Consider the following 13354-nt stretch of genomic DNA (forward strand, 5'->3'; position numbering starts at 1 on the left):
AGATAGCGTAGATTGTGAGAACACATCAGATTGTACTATATGTGAAAGTTTTATTGATATGTTAAATGTAACGAGCTGCTTATCTTTGAGATGTAATTGAAGTGAATAAATAGCTGGGTAAATTTCATTTAATGTGAAACCATATATTCTCCACATAGCTTCTGGAGTCGAAATTCATCTTACTGATTGAAAATTATCAATTTCATTAAGCATATTCTCATCATTTTAAGATGTAATATTGAAAGCCACACGATCATATCCCTTGTAAATATATTTATACATGTATTTCACAGCTTTTATAGTAGAACATATTTCTCATTCATATGGCAGTCAAATTTTGCAAGTAAAAATGGATTGTATGGATCAACCCGACGATTATCTACAATAGTGCCTCTTACTTGAAGGTGTTTACCATCATCACATTGTTTATATCTAGGATATGCATTTTGTGCTTGTGTTGTCATGGAGTAGAAAGATTTAGGATAACGAATTCTACAGTTTCCTTTTTACCATGCAAGCATTCTTTGGGTTTAAAGAACCACAAGGACCATGTATCATATGTTTAACTACCATCATATATAAATGAGAGTTATGGGTTTCATGTAGTATTTCTGCTGACACAATTTTATCGAATTTTTCAAATCCATAAATTTTTTAGTTGTATCTCAAAATGATTAGCAAGTGTGCATGCGGAAGTCCTCTTTTCTGGAATTCAATGACATAGACGTATGCTGCAACTTCTCCAAAAATTTGTCTTATAAATAATCATTTTTTAACTCCTGTAACTTCTCCCTAAATATACGAACAACTAAGTCTGGTCTATTTTGAACTTCATCATTAGGGATTAATTCTTGTTGATTTCATACCAATTAGGATTGCATGTCATTGTGAAAAATATATCTGGCTCTCCAAATCATTGAACTAATGTCATTACATCCATATATCTTTTTCTCATCTCTCTAGGTCCTCCAATAAACGATGATGGTAGAATAATCCTACGACCAACTTTACATCCTCGATTCTCACCATCCTCAATACTATTAATGAATCATTGATATAATTCAGCTCATATCTCATTTTGTTTATGACGAAAATAATCTAGTATAGATGTCTCCAGCTTAACATACATATCAACAACATATTTTTGTAAAAACCTTCCTAATTGCAATAAAATTGATCCTCCGATGGCCTAATTTGTAACTTGTAACAATAATATTCTCGACAATAAACGTTGGTTCGCGTTGTCTTATTTGTACATACTGAAATACAAAGAGAAAGTATGATATTGAAGTTATCATTTAAAATATAACAATTCATATGTTTTATGTGCCTTGTGCTTCTTTTTGGAGAAGTTCTATGTGTTCTAAATCAAATAATGTAGTGTTGGAGGCATATGGTGTATTAGTATTTTTGCATGCTCGTTTAATTCCACAATGCCAACCAATTTCTCCATGGGGAAATAATAAAGGATATTGCAAAGGATCATAACAACTGAATAATATTCAACATTGTGTGAATGTCCTGAGTGGCTTTTGTAATGACCCAAATCTCCTAATAAGTTTTGGGACCTTGATTAGGAGGCTGGGAGGGCCATAATTGATTTATTATGCAATTAAATGATTATATGCACGTTTAGGTGTATTAAATATGCATGTGAACCCATTTCTGTTCAATTGGGCAATTTTCATATTTTGGCCACTTCGGTTATATTTAGCATATATGTGGCATGTGTGTGGTGCTTCATTATTATTTGGTTATGCTAGGGTTACTTAACACAAGACGATCCTAGGAGGTAAGCTAGTGGGAAAGTCATAACGAGATTCATTCTTGACTCGGAGTGAGTCAAGGGATATTTAGTACATTACCGGATTATTGGGTATTGGGAATAAATATTTGATGATAAATTGGGAGTGAGTAAGATCAAGGGGAAATTCTTGAAGTTTTGACTATTTTACCCCCGGGGGCGTTTTCGGGACCTCAAGCATTAGGATTTTCTTGAGGCTACTTAAGCTTGAAGTAACCTATTAGAATTATAAAAGAACGTTAAGAACGTTCTCTCTTCCTCCCGTTCCCTTTTCGACACCCGATCATATTTTCGAAGGAAACTTGAGTTCTAGGACTCGGATTCAAGCGAGGATCGAGGCATAGCGATTCTAGGGAAGATTATAAGCTTATTAGCCGAAGGATTTAGTGAGAAACGACATAATCGGAGGTAATTCGAGTTTTAAGTTCTTAATTTTTAAAGTTTTTAAGCTTTGATTGGATTTTTTTCGTTTTTATGAGTTTTTGGATGAATTGAAGCTTGGGTTTTATTGGTTTTGGGAGATTAGGATGTTTGGGAACTTTAATTTTGAGATTTGGATAGGTTGGGATCGGATTTGGAGCTTTGAAGCTCGAAGAACACGAAGTTAGAACCCAGAAATCTGGTTTGGGCGCTATAGCGCTAGGTTGGTAGCGCTAGGTGCTCTGTTTTGGGGGAGTTGGGTCTGCCTATAGCGTTGTAGCGCTACTCAGTCTTCAGAGATTGGTTTTTTGGTACTTTTTGGGGTTTTGACCCGAGGGCTCCGGGGATGATTTCACCACCCTATTTGGTGGAATTGGAAGTCCCAAGAGCGCAGGTTTGGTCCCGGGATTTGGATTTTTGGAACTTGAACTCATTGAAACACCGTTTATGGTTGTGACTAGGTTATCGCTAGGGGCTTGGAATCAGGATCGTGCTTGTGGCTCATTTATTGGTAACCTGTGCTTGGACCAAAGGTAAGAACACTGCACCCAGTATGTAATGTATGTGATGCATAAGACATGTGATTAGGGCATGACATGAATATTGAATATGGAATTGATCAGAGCTTGAGTCTCTGAAAATGTGCATGATCATCATTATGCTAGTGATTGTTAAGTAAGCATGTTGAATGCCCTACATTTGGATATTTGTCATATGATATATGTCTGGTTGCATTGCTTACTTGTGTATGGCACTGACCCATGAGTCAGAAATCAGCACGAGTTGTATGGTATTGGTTTAAGAGTCAAGAACGTCATTGATGTGTTCAACACAAGACGAAATGATTAGATCTAATCGACATAAGCATTGAATGAATCATCATGAACATTAATGCTTGATCGACCTCAAGTTCGATGAAAATTAAAAGCGCTTGTCTAGTCTAAAGGCTAGTTACTTAGAGTCAGGGCCGAAAGGCTCAGGTGACTGCAACGTCACATGGCTATGGGTGCTGAGTGATAAACGAGTTTTAGGCTCGTTTATGGTCTAAGTTTTTAGGGTATTTTTCGTTAGTTAGGATTATTTTATTTCAGAATTATGTTCGTTTGTTCTTGTTTCAGGGTGATTAATGCTAAAGTGATACAAATAGTGAAAAGGAGTGAAAGTGGAACAAAATCGGGACGGATTTGTGGACTTTTGGGTTCTGTAAGTAGCGCTACAGCGCTACTAAGGGAGCGCCGTAGCGCTAGGAAGGATTTCTGAAGAGTTGATGTTCCTGAATTTAGCGCTACAACGCCACAACAACAGCGCTACAGCGCTTGGATGCAATTTTTCAGGAGGTCGGTTCTGGAAGTAGCGCTACGATAAGGGTGCTACAGCGCTGGTGCCCAGATTTCGTATCAAGGTGTTTCTGACTTTAGCGCTACAACGCCAATAACATAGCGCTATAGCGCTGGTGACGCGATTTTCACATGTCTGATCACTTTTTTATGGGAAATTTGGTCTTTTCACTTGGAACTTTGGAGGGATATTTAAGAAACATAATGTTGCGACTTTAGCAGTTTATTTTTTATGAGGAGATTTACCAAAACCCTAGATAAAGCAAGGAGGCTAGAGAAGAAACAACAAGAAAACTCAGAGTTCTTTTTCTTCTTTATCTTTTGATTTCATGTTTATGTTTGATTTAGTCATGTTCATGAACTAAATTTCTTTTTAGGTTTTCTAATTGACTCTCTTGAAACTCTATTATGATTTAATGCATTTATCTATTTCCTCTTCATTCTGAAATCTATTCAATTTGTGTTTATTGTGTATGTATTTGACTGCGCATCTTTTACATATGATTTACGAATTTGAATCAAAATCTGAAAAGTGAGATTTGAATATGCTAAAATTGAATAGACATAGACTTCAATTTAGAACGAGAGTATCAAATTGGTTTATGTGATTGAGGATTGTATTCACTGCTTCCTATTGTTTGAATTTACCATAGAAATATAGGGAATTCACACTAGGTCGAGTTTTCTATTTCTTAACTCGAATAGTTAACACTTTTGCAAACCTATCATTTCAGTGAAGAAGAGTTTCAGTAGAAATTGCATTAAAGATTAATAGAGTGGATAGTAGAGAAGATTAGGATTCCTATTTGTTTTACAGTGAATTCAATCCAAGATTTTGCTATTATTTGTTATTTTGTTTAATTTTTAATTATTGTTTTAGAATATTATAGTTTCTTTTGCGGTGTCTAAAAGAATCAAGAATTCTAATTGATCAAATAGAAAGATAAATTAATTGACTGGTAATTGAGCATTCAGTCCTTGAGGACGATACTTGGTTTTTACCATATTATTACAAATTGTGACTGTGTGCACTTGCATAGCTTAAAAATTTCGCAACAAGTTTTTGGCGCCGTTGCCGGGGACTGAAAAGAATTATCAATATCAGTCTGATTAATTTTTATTCTAATTTGATTTTAATTTCTCTAGTTTCTAATTTGTTTAGTTGCTTAATTTGTCTATCTCAGGTGAATTGTGTTATATGCATAGCAGAAGAGGAGCAGACACTCTTGTTCCTTTGAATCCTGAGATTGAAAAGTCTTGCAAGCAAAACAGAAAGAACAAGAGGGAAGCCCAGAAGTCTGGGAAGATGGCACAGAATGATGGGGATGACAGGAATGTTTTAATTCCTGGGATTGCACAAGGGGGTCAGGCTCAGAACAATGCTGAGAGGAGCCTGAGAGACTATGTACTGCCCACTCTGACGGGAGTACAAAACAGTATACGCCCACCAGCTGTAGAGGCTAACAACTTTGAGATCAAGCCAGCTATTCTACAAATGGTGCAATCCTCTGTTCAATTTAATGGGTTGCCTTCTGAAGATCCTCACACCCATTTGTCTAATTTTCTGGAGTTGTGTGGAACTTTCAGATACAATGGGGTGAGTGATGACGCTATTAAACTTAGGCTTTTCCCATTTTCTCTGAGGGATAGAGCTAAAAGTTGGCTGAACTCTTTGCAACCAAACTCTATTATTACCTGGCAAGATTTGGCTCAGAAGTTTTTGTCAAAATTCTTCCCTCCTTCCAAAGCTGCTAAATTGAGGGGAGAAATCAATAATTTTTGCCAGAATAATGGAGAATCATTGTATGAAGCTTGGGAACGGTTCAAGGAACTTTTGAGAAGATGTCCTCATCATGGCATTGAACAGTGGATGTTAGTGCAAAATTTCTATAATGGTTTATGTTCTACTACTAGAACCATTATTGATGCTGCAGCGGGTGGTACTTTTATGAGCAAGAGTGCAACTGGTGCTTATGAGCTGCTGGAGGACATGGCCACAAATAATCATCAGTGGTCTGAGGAAAGATCATCGGGGGTCAGAAAGGTAGTTAGGGTGCATGGGCTGGATGCAATCACTGCTCTAACAGCACAAGTAGCCTCCTTGACAAAACAGTTACAACAGAGCACTGTATCTGCTAATGCGGTTCAAATGGCAGCTAGGTGTGAAATTTGTGGTGGTTCTCACTCTATTGATCAGTGCCCTATCAGTATGAATAATAACACTCTGATGGATCAAGCTTAGGTTCAAGCGGTGGGAAACTTTCAGAGGCCATTCAATAATCCATTCTCCAATACTCACAATCCTAGGTGGCGAAATCATCCTAATTTTTCTTGGAAGAATAATCAGGGCCAGCAACCTCAGTTTCAGGGTCAATTTCATAATAATATGCCTCAGCCACCAATGCATCAAGCCTCTTCATCACAACAGCCTAGGCCTCAACAATCAATGAATCAAGCTCCACCTGAAAGGCCTAATGAACTGCAAGCTGCATTATTGACCCTCACCAATACTCAAACTCAGTTTATGACAGAGACTAGATCTTCTATCAGAAACCTGGAAACTCAAGTAGGGCAGTTGGCTAATATGCTTAATAACAGACCGCATGGAAATTTGCCTAGTAATACTGAAGTCAACCCTAAGGAGCAAGTTCAGGCAATTACTTTGAGGAGTGGGAAGCAAACTGAGTAGTCTAGATCCCCACAGGCAGTGGTTCAGAATGGAGAGATGGGTGAACAGGCTGATTCAGCAAAGGTTACTGAAGACCACCAGCTTTCAGAAAAGAGTCCGCCAGTTGTTAATGAGCAGCCAGTTCGAGTTCCATATCCTCAAAGGGTTAGAAAGACTACACTGGATAAATAGTTTTCTAAGTTTTTAGAGGTGTTTAAAAAGCTGCATATAAATATTCCTTTTGCTGAGGCCTTGGAGCAGATGCCCAGCTATGTGAAATTCATGAAGGAGATTCTGTCCAAGAAAAGGAGAATGGAAGACTATGAGACTATAGCACTCACTGAAGAGTGCAACGCGATATTACAAAGGAAGTTACCCCAAAAGCTGAGAGATCCGGGGAGCTTCACCATACCTTGCACCATTGGCAAATTTGAATGCAAACACGCTTTATGTGATCTGGGGGCGAGTATTAATCTGATGCCATTATCTGTGTTTAGAAGACTTGGTTTGGGGGAGGCAAAACCAACAACTGTCACTCTACAACTATCAGACCGATCGGTGACACATCCATGGGGTATTATTGAAGATGTTCTTGTGAAGGTGGATAAGTTTATATTTCCAGCTGACTTTATCATTTTGGACATGGAGGAGGATACAGATGTACCTACTATTCTCGGCAGACCATTTCTAGCCACAGGTCAAGCTCTTATTGATGTTCAAAAGGGAGAGCTTAAGCTTAGAGTTCAATGAGATGAGGTGGTCTTTAATGACTTCAAGGCCATGAAGTATCCGGTGGCTAGTGACAGTTGTTATAGTGTGGATGTGATAGACAAGGCAGTCTCAAAGAGAAGGATGAATAGTGATGCCTTAGAGGCAGTACTATTAGGTGATGAGGTCGACGATGATGATGCTGAGATAAGAGATTGTGTTAACTAGATCAATTCCTTCCTGCCATACTGGAAGAAGTTTCAAGAAGTAGCAGACGCGCCTGATAAACCGCTAACATCCATTCATTAGCCACCGCAGCTGGAATTGAAGGTTCTTCCAGATCATTTGCGATATGCATATTTGGGAGAGAATGAAACTTTACCTGTCATTGTGTCAGCTGACCTATCAAAGATAGAATTGGAGAAATTGTTGAGGGTTTTAAGGGATCATAAATTGGCCATTGGGTGGACATTGGCGGATATTAGAGGAATAAGACCATCAACAGTAATGCATAAAATCTTATTGGAGGAGAATAGCAAGCCATCCATAAAGGCCCAGAGAAGACTTAATCCAGCCATGAAGGAAGTCGTAATTAAGCAGATTCTTAAATGGTTGGACGTTGGGGTGATCTACCCAATTTCTGATAGTGCATGAGTGAGCCCTGTGCAAGTGGTACCTAAAAAGGGTGGTATGACAGTGGTAAAAAATGAAAACAATGAACTCATTCCAACAAGAACTGTAACGGGGTGGTGGATTTGTATAGATTACCGCAAGCTCAACAAGGCAACAAGGAAGGATCATTTCCCTTTGCCTTTCCTTGATCAAATGCTTGACAGATTGGCAGGCCATAGCTACTACTGTTTCTTGGATGGGTATTCAGGGTATCATCAGATCGCTATTGCACCAGAGGATCAAGAGAAAACAACATTTACATGTCCCTATGGTACATTTGCTTTCAGGAGAATGCCATTTGGACTATGTAATACCCCTGCAACATTTCAACGGTGCGTGATGGCTATATTTTCAGATATGGTAGAAAGGTGTATTGAGATATTCATGGATGATTTCTCTGTTTTTGGCTCATCATTTGACCTCTGTTTGGGTAACTTGGAAAACGTGTTGAATCGTTGTGAGAAGGCAAATCTGGTGTTGAATTGGGAGAAATGCCATTTTATGGTAAAAGAGGGGATTGTTCTTGGCCATAAAATTTCGAGTGAGGGAATTGAGGTAGATAGAGCAAAAATTTCTACCATTGAAAAGTTGCCTCCACCAGTTTCAGTCAAAGGTGTAAGAAGTTTTCTTGGTCACGCTGGGTTCTATCGAAGATTCATAAAAGATTTCTCTAAAGTGTCCAAGCCTCTCTCAAACCTGCTTATGAATGGAGTTGTCTTTGATTTTAATGATGAATGTGTGAAGGCTTTCAATGTCTTGAAAGAAAAGCTTATTTCTGCTCCAATTGTGATAGCTCCAAATTGGGAATTGCCTTTTGAGTTGATGTGTGATGCTAGTGACTATGCGGTGGGTGCAGTTTTGGGACAGCGAATTGACAAAGTATTCAGGTCTATTTATTATGCTAGTCGAACTCTAAATGATGCTCAACTGAATTATGCTACAACAGAAAAAGAGTTGCTAGCTATTGTGTTTGCTTGTGATAAATTTAGACCGTATCTGATTGGTAATAAAGTGATTGTCTACACTGATCACTCTGCCATTAAATACTTGATGTCGAAGAAAGATGCCAAGCCTCGCCTGATTAGATGGATTCTTTTACTTCAAGAATTTGACATGGAAATTCGTGACAAGAAGGGCAGCGAGAATGTGGTAGCCGATCACCTCTCTAGACTTGAAGTGGAAGAGACTGAAAATAAGAAAGCAGTGCAAATCAATGATTACTTTCCTAATGAGCAGTTGTTTGGGGTGAGTGAGAAATTAGTTGTCCCTTGGTTTGCTGACATAGTGAACTTCTTGGTTGCCAAGATCGTGCCTCCTGAAATGTCGAAGCAGCAATTAAAGAAATTCTTTTCTGAGGTGAAACATTACTATTGGGAGGAGCCTATTCTCTATAGGTATTGTGTTGATCAAATTATCAGACGGTGTGTTCCTGAAGAAGAGATGCAGTCAATTCTCAACCATTGTCACACTCAACAATGTGGTGGGCACTTTGGTGCATCCAGAACGGCAGCCAAGGTATTACAAAGTGGTGTCTATTGGCCTTCATTATTCAAGGATGCTAATGCTTTTGTCAAGGCCTGTGATAGATGTCAGTGAACTGGTAATATCTCGAGGAGAAATGAAATGCCTTTACAGGGAATTCTTGAAGTGGAACTTTTTGATGTATGGGGCATTGATTTCATGGGGCCTTTTCCACCGTCTTACAACAATGAATATATTCTATTGGCAGTAGATTATGTATCTAAATGGGTGGAGGCTGCAGCAACTAGGGCCAATGACGGTGTAATTGTGCTTAATTTTCTTCATAAACATATTTTTACTAGATTTGGCACTCCCCAAGCTCTCATTAGTGATGAAGGAAAACACTTTGTGAATAAACAACTTGATGCATTACTGGCTCGTTATGGATTATATCATCGAAAAGCTTTGCCTTACCATCCTCAATCGAATGGGCAAGCTGAAATTTCAAACAGAGAAATCAAAAGTATCCTTGAGAAGACCGTTGACAGTTCGAGGAAAAATTGGTCGAAGAAGTTAGATGATGCGATTTGGGCCTACAGAACTGCATTCAAAACACCAATAGGCATGTCTCCTTACAGGTTGGTGCTCGGTAAAGCGTGTCATTTACCAGTTGAGTTGGAGCATAGGGCATTCTGGGCTATGAAAAAGTTGAATTTTGATTGGAGTGCAGCCAGTGAACGAAGGTCGTTGCAACTAAATGAACTTGATGAGTTCAAAAATGAAGCTTATGAAAACACCAAGATTTATAAAGAGAGAACAAAGGCTTGGCATGACAAGAACTTAGTCAGGAAAGAGTTCCAACCAGGACAGAAGGTACTTCTTTTTAATTCAAGACTGAGACTTTTTCCTGGCAAATTGAAGTCAAGATGGTCAGGACCATTCACTGTTGTTCAGGTCTTTCCATATGGTTCTGTGGAAGTTCAGGGCAACTCAGGTGATTCTCTTAAGGTCAATGGCCAGAGATTGAAACCATACTTGGGTGGTCATGTTGATCAGGCAAAGTCGATCCTTCTTTTAAAGCCTCTTTGAAGAGGGGTTCAGCGTCCGGCTAAATGACGTTAAAAACAGCGCTTTGAGGAGGCATTTCTCAGTTTTAAATTCTTTTTTTTTTTTTTTTTTATATTTGTTTGGTTTTGAACAATGAAGGAAATTTGTTTTAGTTGTTATTTTTATTTTAATGTATTGTTTGAATCGTGAAAATCGTGAAAAAATAAAATAAAAAAATAAAATGTGTGGTGATTGAAGGTGCATTAGCGCTGTATTCATAGCGCTATGGCGCTAATCTCAGGAAAGAAAAAAAATTGGGAGGTTACCAGCGCTACAGCGCTGGTTCCAGAGGCAAAACTCCCAGGTCGTGCAAGAGCGCTACAGCTATACATACAGCGCTACAGCGCTCTGTCCAGTTTTTTTTTTAAAAACCGAGGGGTTGCGATTTTTCCCCTCATTTCCTCTACATTTTTCCCCTCATCTCCATATTCTCTCCTCCATCTCCTTCATAGCCCCCATAGATTTTCCCTTTGAGCCTATTCCCCAGAAATTTCTCCACACATTCTCCCTCTCTCATTCATTTCTTCTTCTATTTCCCTCCTTTCTTCGCTTTCTTCTCAAAAACCATTCCAATTTTTCCCAAATCAGTTTTGAAACCCTAGAAATTCATAGATTTAATTTTTTTTTATGAAGATGGAAAGTTTCAAGGGGATGTTCTAATTCAAGCATAAAGGAGTCCATTGCAAGGTTTGGTAAGTGGTTCATTTCCCTTTTCTCCTCAGATTTTTGTGGTATTTGGGATTGGATTGCTTTGATTGATTGTTGAGGGTGGATTCCATTTGTGGTTTGGGTTTGGGATCTTAGTTTATTTGTTTGAAAGAGTGAATATTGTAAGCGTTTGTGAAGAGGAAAAGGGTTCACTTGTAGGGGAGGTGCTGTAAAAATTCTTTCTTGTGGGTTGGTGAGAGTGTGGATAATGGCTCCTAAGAGTAGAGCGGGTAGAAACAAGGATAAAGGAAAGGGACAGGCATCCGCTTCTCAACCAAGGGAGGATAGTTCAGAGTACGAGTACGATGAGACTAGGTTTATCAATTTTAAGGCTCAGGAGCGCTATGAGAAATTTGTTCGAAAGCCTTTATTCCTGAGCGTGAAGTGGAATATCAGTCTGATCCTTTTACTCATCAGATTTTTGAACTGGTTCGGGCTAATCTTATGAATAGGAAGTGGGGAAATTTTGTGACTAAATTGGCACAGGCTAATGTATCACTGGTTTATGAGTTTTATGCGAATTTAAGAGATAAACACAATGATACCGTTTTTGTTCGAGGTAAGCGTGTGCCTTCACTGCAGAAGCTATTAATAAGGTGTTCAAAGCCCCGCACATAAAACAAGAGGAGGAGGAGTATGCTCAATTTTTGAATGGATCTATAGATTTTAATGTTGTGGCTGATAAATTATGCTTTGAAGGTGCTCTTTGGAATTTATCTGGCAGTTTACCTAAAAGTATAGCATTGTGCCAGCTAAACATTGAGGCGAGATTTTGGGTGTTTTTTGTTTGTGCTCGATTTATGCCGGTTAGTCATGTGTCTGATATGACTAAAGATCGATTCTTATTGATGTATGCCTTGATGATCGGAATGAGTATTAATCCGGGTATATGGATTAAGGCCAATATTGATTTTATTGAAAAGGGCCATACTACTGGAGGTTTGGGCCATGGGTCTGTCATCACGATGTTGTGCTGCAAGGCTGTTGTTCCGGAATTCGTTACTGATATTTATCAGTCATTGCAACAACCGTTGTCCATCAATCTGATGAATGATTATCCTGAGCCTACTCTGTATGTGCCGCAGACAAGGAAAAAGGGTAAGCGCCGTGTAGAAACGACATAATCGGAGGTAATTCGAGTTTTAAGTTCTTAATTTTTAAAGTTTTTAAGCTTTGATTGGATTTTTCATTTTGATGAGTTTTTGGATGAATTGAAGCTTGGGTTTTATTGGTTTTGGGAGATTAGGATGTTTGGGAACTTTAATTTTGAGATTTGGATAGGTTGGGATCGGATTTGGAGCTTTGAAGCTCGAAGAACACGAAGTTAGAACCCAGAAATCTGGTTTGGGAGCTATAGCGCTAGGTTGGTAGCGCTAGGTGCTCTGTTTTGGGGGAGTTGGGTCTGCCTGTAGCGCTATAGCGCCCATAAGTAGCGTTGTAGCGCTACTCAGTCTTCAGAGATTGGTTTTTTGGTACTTTTTGGGGTTTTGACCCGAGGGCTCCGGGGATGATTTCACCACCCTGTTTGTGGAATTGGAAGTCCCAAGAGCGCAAGTTTGGTCCCGGGATTTGGGTTTTTGGAACTTGAACTCATTGAAACACCATTTATGGTTGTGACTAGGTTATCGCTAGGGGCTTGGAATCAGGATCGTGCTTGTGGCTCATTTATTGGTAACCTGTGCTTGGACCAAAGGTAAAAACACTGCACCCAGTATATGATGTATGTGATGCATAAGACATGTGATTAGGGCATGACATGAATATTGAATATGGAATTGATCAGAGCTTGAGTCTCTGAAAATGTGCATGATCATCATTATGCTAGTGATTGTTAAGTAAGCATGTTGAATGCCCTACATTTGGATATTTGTCATATGATATATGTCTGGTTGCATTGCTTACTTGTGTATGGCACTGACCCATGAGTCAGAAATCAGCACGAGTTGTATGGTATTGGTTTAAGAGTCAAGAACGTCATTGATGTGTTCAACACAAGCCGAAATGATTAGATCTAATCGACATAAGCATTGAATGAATCATCATGAACATTAATGCTTGATCGACCTCAAGTTCGATGAAAATTAAAAGCGCTTGTCTAGTCTAAAGGCTAGTTACTTAGAGTCAGGGCCGAAAGGCTCAGGTGACTGCAACGTCACATGGCTATGGGTGCTGAGCCCAAGTTCGTGACTCATTCATCAGTCACTTATGTGATTAGAGTGCGGAGCCCAAAGTGTGACTCACTCATCTGATTAGGACTACAGGCCCCAGCATGATTACTAGAATCTCAAAGTGTTAATCACTCATTTGATTTGGGCTACAAGCCCCAGTATGATTATCAAAATCATAAAGTGTTAATCACTCATCTGATTTGGGCTACAAGCCCCATTATGATTATCAAAATCATAAAGTGTTATTCACTCATCTGATTAGGGTGCAGAGCTCAAGTGCGTGACATAATTGTCACTTATT

At 38.9% G+C, this 13354-nt stretch overlaps 1 protein-coding gene and 1 non-coding gene across 2 annotated transcripts; one reads left to right on the forward strand and one right to left on the reverse strand.

Annotated features, from left to right (window-relative positions):
* Positions 1-5314: 5314 nt before the first annotated feature.
* On the reverse strand, positions 5315-5421 carry LOC133807573 (small nucleolar RNA R71). The gene has a single exon (XR_009879478.1). It is a non-coding gene; the product is annotated as a small nucleolar RNA R71 (small nucleolar RNA).
* A 4273-nt stretch (positions 5422-9694) lies between these two features.
* Positions 9695-10159, forward strand: LOC133806035 (uncharacterized). The gene has a single exon (XM_062244171.1). The coding sequence runs from the start codon at positions 9695-9697 to the stop codon at positions 10157-10159; it is 465 nt and encodes a 154-aa protein (XP_062100155.1).
* The last annotated feature ends 3195 nt before the right edge of the window (positions 10160-13354 follow it).

This window comes from Humulus lupulus, chromosome X, assembly GCF_963169125.1.
Source record: "Humulus lupulus chromosome X, drHumLupu1.1, whole genome shotgun sequence".
In the NCBI taxonomy this organism is placed as follows: Eukaryota; Viridiplantae; Streptophyta; class Magnoliopsida; order Rosales; family Cannabaceae; genus Humulus; species Humulus lupulus.

Bases quoted from the DNA above. Each gene is read 5' to 3' on its own strand.
- LOC133806035 (XM_062244171.1), top strand. From the start codon at position 9,695: ATGTCTCCTTACAGGTTGGTGCTCGGTAAAGCGTGTCATTTACCAGTT.